Below are 13,433 nucleotides of genomic sequence, written 5' to 3' on the forward strand. Positions count from 1 at the left end.
TTTCAGGAACGAGTGGCAGTTCCCAAATGTTTTAGATGCTGCAAGTTCGGTCACTCCTCCCACGTATGCTCCCAAACGGTCCCAATGTGCGGACATTGCACCGAGAAGGGACACGGATTTAAGGATTGTCCGCACAAAGACAAAAACAAAGAAGCTGCCTGCGAAAACTGCAAGTCCATGAAGCTGGAACATGTCCACTCAATCAGGGACCCCAACTGCCCGACCTATCTCAAAGCAAAAAGGAACTACCAAAATAGAATCAACTATGGGGACAAGAACTAAAGAATATAATAAAACAATGATCAAAATAATACAAATAAATGCACAGCGAGCCAAGGCAGTGGTCTTGTGCATCGTGATCTGGGCGTTGTATTCGACTCCAAACTTCGATTCAACGCCCACACAGACATGCTTCCCACCTTAGTCGACGACCAACGCCTCCTAGTAACAGTCAAGATGATAACAGGCATAATTGCAACACCTCCATTCTGGGATACCTGTGGCTGGAGGATTCCCCCTGCTGCCCTTAGGGCCAATCCCGAGCTCAAGAATCAGATACCTTCCGAAGGGATTGGAGTCCCACTTCCTGGATTCAGAGGAAGAAAACAGGGCGCTCTTCCTCTTCGCGCAGGATCTATTCCCCAGGAGGAAAATGCTAATTGCAATCTACAGCAATCAACACAGAGAGTGACAAGAAACGCTACCAGATGAAACAGAAAATCGAAATTCGTGGGACAGCAGACTCGACCAAATGGAACGCTGGCAACTGGAAGAGACGTTAGGACGGGGATTACCCCATCCTAGTGACATTGAAAACAGAGAAGAAACAAAAAGCAGCATAACTGCCAACAACCTGACGGCGACCTGAAGAGGGCACCATAGCTCCTTCACCTTTTATTCCCACATCCTTGGGGAGGGGAGAGAGGTCAAGCTTCGTTCCATCCCCCTCCTCGCCACGCTATTATTTTATATTATTTTATTTATTATTATTTATTTATTATTATTATTTTTATTTATTTATTTATTTTTTTAAATTTATTTATTATTTTATTTTTTTATTATTATTATTTTTATTTATTTATTTATTTTTTTAAATTTATTTATTATTTTATTTTTTTATTATTATTTTTTTATATATGTATATGTATATATATATATTTTTTTTTTTTTAACACCACGGGGAAATTTTTTTTTTTTCTCTCCTCTGGAGTGGGCCCCCAGAGGAATCTGGCCCATCTTTTGCCAACATCAGGTGGGTCAGAGTCTCGAATTGAGACAGTGCGAGCTCCATTGAGACTGGCCCACCTTCCCGTGGTGTGGACGAGTACCCAGAATCATCTGTCCAGGTGACTGATGATTCTGGGTAGCCAAGCTGTCAGACACAACAACAGAACACACACAGAATACACACAAACATACACTACTTATTTCTGGCCCTTCTACAGTGGTACTGTTCTTCACAGAGATACGAGGCGGAGATGAACTGACGTTCTAGGTGCCGCCCATTACAAAAACACATGTCCACATGTCCTCGCCACCCTACATCTTCTAGTCTGGTGGAGCATGGGCATGCCTCACTTAAAACTGAGGCTACCTATCATATTGGTCCCATATTTCTGTCTCTCACCTGCCAGTCTTCTGTCTCCCCCACCTCTATCTTTACGCTAACGAAAGCTCGACACAACAAAAATTAACGTGCCAAAATCCTTTGAGCCCATAATTCGGCCTAACAACCTTAGCGATCATACCCCCAGGCCAACGCATATGTGTATGTAATTTTAAATGTGTATATATATATATATAATAAATAATAATATGTGTGTGCATCGTCACTAACCTAACCTAACGGAATTTTTTATTTATTATTATTATATATTCTTTTTTAGGTCCTAGCCGCCGAAATCTCAGGGAAGCAAGTGGCAGGACCTGCCAGAGTAAAACTGAGTCTACTGGGTTCCTTGTCTGCCTCCACGGAGCGTAAGTGGGGAAACGTTGGGCCTCAGCAGGGGGACTAGCGGCTAAATGAACAACGGTAAAGTGTAAAGTGTGTTTAGGGTTAAGCGGCACCAGGGGTTCGCCCATCTCCGCATAGTTTTCATTGTGGGTGAACCAGTTGACTGGAAAAGCCAGAAATTTAAAAGCGTATGGACTTTGTATGTGTGATGCCTTGTACCGTTGTTCATCTGGTCATTTAGCCGCCAGACCCCTACTGAGGCCCGACGTTGTCCCACTTTCGCCCCGTGGAGGCAGACCAGGTACTCACTGGTATATAGTTCACTCTGGCAGGTCCTGCCACCTAATTTCCTGAGATTTCAGTGGCTAGGACCTTAAAAAAAAATCGCGTATGCGTCGCGGGAAGGGCTAGGAGAAGTCCAAAATGTTGGGCAAAATTAATTTCGATTGGTGATTTTAGTTTGTGTGGGGCGTGTTCACGTTGCCGTCAGATAGAGTGGGATGAAGGCTGAAGACTGGGGGGGGGGGAGATAGACAGAAATATGGAGCCGAAAGGGAAGGGAACTCCAGTTTACAGTGGGGCATGCCCATGCCCCATCAGAGGGAAGAAAAAATGGAAAGGTGGGGAAGGACAGCAAACTGTCCCCTCCCCACCCTGCTAGGAAGAGGTGAGATAGTGAGCCAGACAAGGGAGCCGGCTCAGGTTGCCAATGTGGCCTGTGTGCATGGGTGGAAGCAAACCAGACCGCAGGGTCAAGTCCGCACCATCCAGAAAACTTGAGGCCCAGCAGAGGCGATCCAATGTTGGTTTAGCTGAATAGGTTGTGCAAAATGTCATAGTTGGGAGTCATTCGTGGGACTGTTGTCCCGTCCGGTAGTCAATGTTCTGGGAAGTGGAGTTTTGTCACTTCTCAGAAGAGTTCCAGTTTTGTCCTGCATGAAGGATCAAGCAGTCAAACCTGACGTCTGGTTGGGGGTCTCTGAGAAGCTTTGTTTGACACGTCTATTCGAAGTTTGCAGGCAGAGGAATGGTCAATCGTCTGGCATACAGATTCTGGGCAAACTTGGTGAATGCTATATATGAGGCTTCGTCTTCCAGTAAGTAGTATTCCCGGTTTTTGGGATTAAGGCGCACTTGGATGATTAATTCAACACGAAGATCTTCATAAAGTTCGCAGTCATACATCTGGTGTCCCCAGGTCTCCACAGAGTCACATGCACACATTAGGTTGTTTTCGAGTCCGAAAAGGTGTAATTTGTGGCGGATCGCTCCATGTCCTGTTAGGAGATACGTGCTGTACAATCCATGTCAAAGCCATGCCGGATACTGTGATTATATTTGTTGTAGATCGGGGAGGAACCTCCGCGTGACTTCCCCTTTTGTGGAGGTCGTCCAGCGCAGCTGCCATATTGATCGCAAATAGATCTGGAGTCTTTTCTTCTCCACTGTCCGATTTGCAGTTGGGTCTGTGGTGTGATCCTGGAAGGTAGTTGGATTTCCGCGTCTAAGCTGCTGTAACATGCCTAGGCGAATCACTTCGAGATCAAGGGGGAGGGTCTCAGTGAGTACTTGCAGCGCATGAATAGATACGGTGCGGCACGCTCTGGTGAGGGTTAATAAAATCGGTTGGGAAATGATGTTGAGTAGCCGAAGATTTACCGCCGTAGAGGCCTTATGGTGCCAGACACCAGAAGCATATGCAATCGCAGGGATGATGGCTGTTTTGTAAAGTATTGCAAGGGTTCTTCTTTTTAGCCCCCAGTCGCGGCGGGTAATCCTGGCAAGCATGGCAGCGTAGTTTTTCATTTTCTTCTGGATGTATTTTAAGTGGGATGTAAATGATAAATTTCGGTCCAGGATCACTCCTAGGTACTTGAGTTCTGTGTCCAACTTGATCTTTCTGATGTAGATTTTTATCTGCGGTGGTCTGGTAGGAGTTAGATATCCCTTTAGTAGGATAGATTGGGTTTTGGTGGCAGAGATATTAAGGTGATGAGTTTCGGTCCACTCTCTTAGTGTAGAAAGTGCTGAGTTGGCAAGCGTTTCCAGTTGTGCTCTTGAATCAGCAGAGAGGTTTAGGGATAGGTCATCTGCATATGCGAGCGCTTGCATGCCCCAGTTCCAGGGAGAGGAACTCATCCAGCACGTAGTTCCATAGGAGGGGACGCAGTACAGAGCCCTGAGGGCAGCCCCTGTGTACCTGGCGTTCAACCTTGCAGTAGGGAGCCTGCACTAGGACCCTCCTATTGTTCAGGTAGCTCTGAATGCATCCATATAGGTTTGTTGGCAGGTTGGCAGCGCTTAGTCTTGTGAGGATTCTCTGCCACCAGAGGGCGTCGAACGCCCCTGAAAAATCCACAGAGATGAGAAGAAGGTTCTTTCGTTGGCAGTTTGACGCGGCATTGATGATATATTCTAGTGCATCCAGAGTGGATTTCCCCGTTTTGAATCCGAATTGTTTGTCTGTTGTTAAATTTGCTGTGGTGTAATGTACTTCAAGCCTCTGTCTAACAAGCTGATCCAGGACTTTGCTGAGTACAGACAGGAGGGGCTATACGTCGGTAGGACTCCGGTATATGTGGCTGCTTTGTTGGGTTTTTTATGATTAATTTTATGCTGGCTACCTTCCAATCCGAGGGGAACCAGCCCTGACGAAGATAGTGGTTATATAAGTCTAACAGCAAGTTCGGGGCATACTCGACCACCTTTTTTACCAGTTCTGGTTCAAGCATGTCCAGTCCCGGGGTTATTTTGTTTTTTATTTTTTGTACGGCAGTTTGTAAATCTTGCAGAGTGAATGGTTGTTCCACTCGGGCCGATTGGCAGGTTTTGTTGGCGTGGCACAGCTGATGCTGTTGAGGTGTCTTGTCCTCTTCGATGGGTTTGAAGGTGGCATTGAGAATGTTGTTGACGGTATCGTGCCAGTTGTTGGTCATGGTGACTTGTGGGGTGATGGTGGAGGGCGTGACCTCTCCCCTTGGTAACTTCTTTGTGGTTATTCTATATATGATGTTCCATGGGTCTGTATTGCCGACTGTGGAAACCAGGTGCTCCCAGGACAGTTTCTTCCGCTGCCTGATCATCGCAGTGTAGTTATTCCTGGCCTCCCTGTATTGTTGCCTGAGGGGTTCAACCTCAGGAGGAGGCCAGGACCGTCTGGCTCTTTGGAAGGCTCGTCTTTTCCTGTTCATCTCTCTCCTAAGTAGCTCAAGTTCCTGCGACCACCATGGCACAGCGCCTGGCCGGGGCCCTTCTCCGGATCGACTAGTCCGCTGCTTGTAGGATGGCGTTAGTGACAGCACGCTGGTGTTGATCGGGGGTTTGGTTGTGGAGGTTATTGGAAGACAGGTTCTCTGTGTTTCTAATTATGGCTACAACGGTACACAACACTACACATGAACACTTTTAAATCTATGGCATTTCCCAGCGAACTGGTTCACCCACAATGAAAGCAACGCGGAGATGGGGGAAACCCCTGGTGCCGTATGACAATAACACACTTTACACTTTACACTTATTATCCGCTCTGACAGTCGCTTCTTGAAAGAAAAAGGGTCCAATAACACGATCAACCATGATTCCAAACCAAACATTCACCTTTGGGCTATCTCGCTGATACTCCTGCGTGCAGTGTGAGTTTTTAGTTCCCCAAATTCTGACATTTTACTTATTCACCTTTCCCGAAACATGAAATGTGCACTCGTCCGTGTCATTACACGTTTATCTTGTTCCGTTTTCTCCAACATGTCTTCTGCAAATTGTTTGCTCATTTAAAATTGGTTTCACCTTTTTGTTCGTGTGACAAGTGGTGCACATGTTGAATGTCAATAAAAACTTCAACTGTTTTTCTCAAATTTAGCGCAGGTTTTGTGTTTCAATCACTAAAATTACATTTGTTACAAACATTTAAAATTGGTTACACCTTTTTGGGACACCCTATATTTCGTTACGATGGTCGTGTATTTTATTTTATAGCGATGGGTGAAATTAAAAGTATCAAGCAATGTATTTGCAATGTCCTGCTGGCCATTCAGTCTGTCCCGGGAAAAATGTAAATTAAAATGAACGAATAAACAAATACCCTTTAAGAACATACTTTTAAAGTTTAAGGACGTTTCTTATTAGTGCATGAAGTTTGTCTCGTAGGAACTGGTCATTTTCGTGGATATTTAAATTTACTTTACTGCTCATTGTTGAAATTTTCCTGAAAATATGGACACATTACTATAATGTAACGATTATGTGAAGCCAATTGGGCGCAGCAGAACGTCTAATGATGTGCCTGTTACCATCCTCACGAAGGAATCCGAAGGTGCTAATATGGTAAAAAAAATTTATCTTACTGATCAAATAATTAATGGGTGTATTCCAGTGTAGAAACGATCAATCCATAATCCAAGATATTTGTATTGAAAAACAATTTAAATAAGTTGGCACGATTCAGCCATTTTTATTCAAAGTCAACAATGTGAATGAACTTGAAGAAGGTGTGATAGCGGGTAGTTGATGTGCGGGGGGGTGGGGGCATTTATAAGTAATAATTTAGTTTTAGAAAAGCTTATTGATAACTGATTGTTATGAATCCATTTTTGTATTTGAATAAGATCACATTGCGAGTCTGAATTCATTCTATTTAAGTCTCTTCCAATTGTACACAAAATTATATCGTCAGCATAAACTTCAATAAAGACTTTTTGAACAACACTAAATATATCATTTATGAAAAATATTAAATAACATAGGGCCTGAGTGAGTTCCTTGTGGAAGATTTCTTTTAATACCTCATTTATTACTGTTCTGATTATCAATATTAACAGAAAGCTTGCGGTGGTTCAAATAACTTTCTAATAGTTTAAGAATATTCCCTCTTACACCATATGAGAATAATTCATCCTGTAAAATTCTTAAATTGATTAGGTCACAGGCCTTTGACAAATCAAAAAACAATATTAGTACGAAATTAGCGTTATTTAAGGATAGATTAAATTTGCCAATTAACTGCGCTAATAACATCTGAGTACTCATCCCTTTCTGGCAAGAACAGAAATTCTTGTTTAATAATTGATACTTGCTGAAAAAAATTGATTCTCAACTATTTTGTTGAAAATTGATTGCAATGTAATCTGCCCGTAATTATTATAATCTGTAAACAGTCCTTTTTTATAAATTGGTTTAATCTTAAATATGATTAAAGCTGAAGAGTATTGTTCCGAACGAATTATCCTTGAGATCAATTGGACTAATAACAAAGCGAATGATTCCTTGTTAGCTTTTATTGTTTTGCTAGTGAGACTATCAAATCTAGCGATTTCTTGTTATTTAAGTGATTTACTATATATTTTTAAAATGTCATCATAAGATTGGCTAAGGATTACAAATCAATTACAAAGTTTAGGCATAGCATTTATACTTGGAATAACAGATAATATGTCAGTCAAATCAACAACTACATTACAGTATATACCAGATATTTAGACCGAAACTGCGAGTAGTAAGAGAGTGGGAAAAAGTTTTTAGCGAAAAATATAATGTTTTGTTAAGGATATATAAAATTGTAAACCACTCAAAAGTGATTTACGTCTACAGATGTGGCTGAAACAAAATTTTGAAGAGCTTCAAAGTCAGTACTATTTGAAAGGAATACCAATCCTTGATTATGAGAGATAAATGGAGAAATGATTTTGGCGAGGATCGGAGTAAATAGGACAAGCACAGAACTCACAGTCTTAACACAAACACAAACACAGGGATCACTTTCAGATAGGTTAAATTGGGCCAATTTGGCACATACGGAACCATATCCCTTAAAAAGAAACTCAGTACGAAGATTTAGAGAGAGAGAGAGAGAGAGATCCATTTAAATGTACTTTTGTTAACAAAGTTAACATCACTAATAAAGAGTTTTGTAACTTGACGATTACGAGATTAAAGTGAACGTTGCTGCCAGCTAGACATTAGGATTTCAAACACTCATTTTTTTCGTTTTACGGTCATTATTAATTTGCGTGCAGATACTTTCTAATAAAATGGCGAAAGCCTGAAAAGACTAAAAATAAATCTAGGGGGATGGGACATCATAGAACTTGCATAGCAGACTTTGAAACCGATTTGCATTTTTAGAGCGAAGAAGAAGGAAACTGCGTTGTATTGTACATATTTATTATTAAAATTGGAAAGTGTACTCCTAGTAAACCAAGCTGCTGCCGAATATGTTGCAACAGGCAAAATAACAGCTTAATAGAGAATAGTTAGCGTTTTTTGATCAAGGCCCAGTTAGTATGAGTAATTCTAGATATAATTCCTGCAATTTTGTTTAATTTGCCAGGCAGAATGAATAAATGGGAATAGATTTTCAATTATCGATCCGAGATATTTAGTTTTAATAACACAAGGAATGCTGGAGCGTTAAGCTTAATTAACGAAGGTTTATTAGCAGAAAAGGTACCTTTGAAGGCGATCATCGAAGCCTTTTGTGTAGAAAATCCAAGTTTTTTAGCAGTTGCCCAATCAGTTAGTTCCTACAAGATGTTATTAGCCAGAGTTTCGATTATGCTCTCGAGTTAGCGTACCAAGAAAACATATGATCGCTAGCTGGTGCCATAGACTGGTAATTGTCAAATTGCTTTACTATTCACTGATTCAGAACCAAGCTCCAAATCAGAGATCCAAGAATGTAGCCCTGCGGGAATCCACAATTAAATTGCCTATGTACAGCTTGAAAGTTTGAAGCAACAGTAAATCAAAGGGGAAGTTTTACAATCTGAAATTTTGCAAAGAGAATCAAAATCGAAGTCAACAAATAAAACAAACATCGAAGTCAATAAATATAGCCAAAGTATACATGTGTTGTGTATGCTTTAAGGTTCATAAAGTGAACTAAACCATCCTCTGCCTCAACACCAGAAACCCAAAGACTTTATACCTATTTAAAAGAAATGCGAAGAACGGATTGGTTGCGGTCAGTTCAAACGCGTTTAAAAATGTTTCCCGAGCTTCTGTGAGCGTTCTCGCAGGTGTGCTCAAGGTGTGCTTTGAAAAAAATCAATAACTTTTCCCCCCCTCATCTAACATCTGGGTTTTTTTTTATTTAACATCTGTTTTTTATTTATTTATTTTTTTTTTTGTTTTATTTTTTTCAGTAGACGCATTCCCGACAAAAACCTCGTACTTTGAAATAAAGACATCGATAATATATTTTTGCAGCAGGAACTGATTTTGCGGAATATGAAGTCTCATCGGAGGCATGAAATGAAAACTTGTCTGTCTTTCTAATGAAAAATTAGCACTACTTACCGAAACGACAGAATGCACACTGCGATGATCGGACAAAATTCATGCACTGAATTCGATTCTTGATTCTCAGAAGAATTGGAAAACACTCGTGATGAGTCTTCTTATTTTTCTTAAAGGGACAGCACTGGATTGACTGACCCCTCACTGCAGAAAAGAAAAGGAAACAGTGGACATACATGCATGGAGAGAGAGAGAGAGAGAGAGAGAGAGAGAGAGAGAGAGAACAAAAACTTTCTTTGCATGCTAGCCACCAATTTATACATTAATCTGATAGTACAGGATGTACACAATTAATCCGATCACGGCATAGTAGTGCAAATGCATGTGTATTTGAGTACGTACTCCTAAGTAATTAAATAATGACATTAACCTAATAAGTGAGCACATAAATATACTTTGAGATATTATTGTACTGTTTAAGGTTTAAATACTGCCTCAAGCTGTTAAAATTTCAAACAAATGTACAAGTTGGTGCTTTGTATGGAGTTAGTACACAGCTGAATTGTGTGAAGCAAACAGCGAAACCGAGAGGGAAGTAAGTAACAGTCAGGTGGGAATCTCTGCATATAGCGGCTTCCCTTTCGTTTTGGAATGCCAGAAGAACTCATTGACACTTCTCCTTTTTGATGCCGGGACGGCAAGAAGAAGCCTCGCACTGCTGGCGCTGACACAACCAACACAACCCACACTAATACTACACGAACACTCACTATTCTACATAAACTGGCTTGTTTTGCATTTTAATGACATTGCCTGACGCGGATTGGGGGAAACCCCCATTTTGCATGGCGCCGAATTGTGGACGTCAGCCACCCCTACCCACATTAGGAGAATATATGCAAATGAATTCTGGCTGCTGAAGTGGGCAAACCATAAGCACCATCTCCCTCAACAGTTAAGGACCACGCAGCTTTCTGAACAGCTTAAACTGCACCGTTTACCAGACATCATTGCCTGGAAACAATTAATAACCACAATCAAAATGATGACTGGCAAGCACGATATCATCACCATGCTTCTGGCAGCTTTATGAGTGGCACATCGTGCCATCTGCATTAAGAGGCACAAAATCCTTGGGAATGAAGACCAACAGACTGAAGATGGCCGACAGGTTTATACCCGCCAATGTGTTCGAATCAATTCAGTGCCTAACACATATCGGAATTGACCTACTAAGGACCCTCATAGAAGATCCGAAATATAGGAAACAAACCGCAGTGTGGTTCGCTGAGGCTACTGTTGTTGTGTAGTAGTTGTGTGAATTTCTGTCAACAACTGTGTGTACTTCTTTCAATAATTGTACATCTCGCACAAGTTGATTCAGTCGATGTGATGTTAAGATGAACTTTTGTATTACAATTGCCAGGACTCTACACAGAAATGTAGTAATGAGTAATGCAGTTTATATTTCATCTTTTTGTGTATATTTTACCTTTCATATATATTTTAGCCATTCTTTTATTTTAATTTTATGGTAATCCCTTGGCATTTTCGCCGTGAAGGGAATTTTTCACTTACCAATGTACACCTATATTTTAAATTTGGTAGGACAAATAAAGATTTATTTAAAAAAGACAAGGGATGGACTCCCTAACCGAGGACTTCAGAACGGCCAAAATAAAATCGATACGAAAAATTCGCACCACTGGGGTGATTATTGAAACTGAGTCCAGCCATTACTCAAACCTTGTCTTGAGTAATACTAAAATCCCGACACTTGTCCTCATGGCAGAACCACCCAGGAAGAAAGGACCCTCCATAGCCATCTATTACGTAGACAAGGACCATTCAACGTAGAGCTTAATCCAGCCACAATCTGCGATGAAATATACAGACGCAACCTACAACAGGGCCTATTAACCAAGAGCCGGAGTGTGTTATTATCCCTAAATATCAGACAAAAAGCAGGTATGGCAACTCCACAAACTGGGTTGTAGAGCTTATTCCAGATGCATGGAAGATTCTCACACGGCAGACAAGAATATTCATAAACTGTGGATCGCACCGGTACAGAGAGCATGTAGCAGTACCCAAGTGCTTCCGCTGTTGTTGCTTCGGACACATAACCCACATGTGTGCCCAAACCTTGACTGCGGCTATTGTACAGAGAAGGAGCACAACTTTGCAAACTGCCCCAATAGGAACGAGAATCAATGTGCGCAAACTGCAAAAACCTGAAACTTCCACACACCCATTCCATCTATGACAGTAAATGCCCTGTATACCTTAAAGCCAAGAGTACCCACCAGCAGAGAATTGAATATGGGGATGCTGCCTAAACAATATAGCCACAAGTGCATCAAGTTCATGCAGATCAATCGCAGCGGGCCAAAGATGTGGCAGGCCAGATACGGGAAAAGGCAGATGAAGAAAACTACGATATCATCTCATACAAGAATCCTATGCGGTAGCCAACGAAGTGCTGCTTCCTATTTCTGCTAAGGCCTATCATCCTATTGCGTTATTGTCCAACTTGGGTAAAACTCTTGAGCGCCTTATTGCTGCCCGTCTAGATTGTTTATTTACTGAACGCTCATTAAAATCCTCTGACCAGTTTGGTTTTCTTCCAGGCCGTGGAACTGGGAGGCCTTGGTTGAACTTCTCTCCAGAGTAAACCACACACATACGCCTTAAGTATGTGGTTTAACAAGGCTACAAAAGCGGCAAATAGCAGGAAACTCAATATTATTCACTGACCGGTTCTTCTTACCATGACACAGGCCCGCAACACCATCTCCACTACGCCCTGCAGGTGATCACGGGAGCCTTGCCTCTTGACCTGCAGGTGATATGCACAGGCATGATGTACCAGCTTGGACCAGGAAAGAGCTGAAATACAGGGACCACATCACGGACCCCGCTGGGAATCGATCTGCAGAAAAGAAACAACTGCAAAACTACCTCCAATCCGTATGGCAACAACGTTGAATGGTCCACAAAAAGTGAGATAACTCGCAAGTTCATTCCAGATGTACAAACGACGTATCGGAAATCGCTTCGTGGTTCTCCTCGAGACTCATACTTATTAACAGGACTGTGCCATACGCAGCAAGCTAACAACACTGGGAATAGACTGCAATCCATCTTGTGCATGTGGTTCACAGGAGACCTGGGACCACCTGATGTATGACTGCTGACTCTATGAGGACCTACGGGGTCTATTCATCACCGAGCTACAGTTTATCCCTAAAAAGACAGAGAGCACCACTTTCTACAGAGTGACATCACCTACAAAGCATTCTCCAAATATGCCCAAATCTCTTCACAAAGAGACTGACTCTGCCGGAACCACCAAACCCACCTGAGTAGACAGCAACCCGCTACCATGAAAACTACAGTGCAACAAACCCCACCAGCATCGGCTTGTTGCCTGGACGGAGGCATCTGACTGCAGCAGGATAGGATGATGCTCTCATGAAAATGAGAGCAAACCAGATTAACACATACCCATCCCCAGATGTGGTTCAAAATCAGGCTGACCACAGAACGCAACGAATGTGATTCAAAAAACTGACCACAGAATGCGACGAAGCCCAGAGTGAACCCCACTTCCCCGACAAGTCATCATGAAATGTGACTAACTGAAACACAACTACTGAATGACCAACAGACCCGGCAAGTAAACTCCACTTCTCGGACAATAGTGATGAAAATGCGACAAACACTGGACCTGACTACTACCACTTGCAAGGACTTCACTCAGCACGGATGGGACCTGAGTCCCATGTATGACAACTGCCTGATGGTACCACTGAAGAGGCTAGATAGTTAGAACTGGACTTGACAGTGCAGCTCTGCTGCAAAGCGCCTCATTGGCGATCTAAATCGAGCTCCCTCTCTCAATTTACTTTATACCCTCCTCGCCGGTGGGGGTTGAGACGGCTCTCCGTCTCCTCCCTTCCCTGCCTTCCATCCTTTCCTCTGGTGGGGCCTGGGTACGTCCCACTGACCACCGGGGTCATCTTCTCTATCGTCCCCATTCTTCTGTCTTTTTCCTCAGTCTTCCTTGCCCACTCTACCTATACACCACGGTATGCCCTTCACATCAAAATTGAATCATGCAAATTTGAACATCGCACGACTTTTGGCTACCAAATTCTAGCGTTGTCCCCCTTTTTGTTTTTTTTTATTTTATTTTTATTTTTTATTTTATTTTTTATTTTATTTTATTTTTATTATTTTATTT

The 13,433-nt window shown here is 42.1% G+C and overlaps 1 protein-coding gene across 1 annotated transcript in view; it reads right to left on the bottom strand.

Moving 5' to 3' along the window:
- Positions 1–13,433, bottom strand: part of LOC150089104 (chorion peroxidase-like) — a 149,609-nt gene that overhangs the window by 56,061 nt on the left and 80,115 nt on the right. Inside the window, exon 6 of the mRNA XM_090371062.1 lies at positions 9,248–9,391. Coding sequence (XP_090227188.1) covers positions 9,248–9,391 — 144 coding nt within the window. The remainder of the gene's footprint in view (positions 1–9,247; positions 9,392–13,433) is intronic.

The sequence above is a fragment of the Mastigoproctus giganteus genome, chromosome 3 (genome assembly GCF_048544385.1).
Source record: "Mastigoproctus giganteus isolate SK-2022 chromosome 3, ASM4854438v1, whole genome shotgun sequence".
NCBI classification, from domain to species: Eukaryota; Metazoa; Arthropoda; class Arachnida; order Uropygi; family Thelyphonidae; genus Mastigoproctus; species Mastigoproctus giganteus.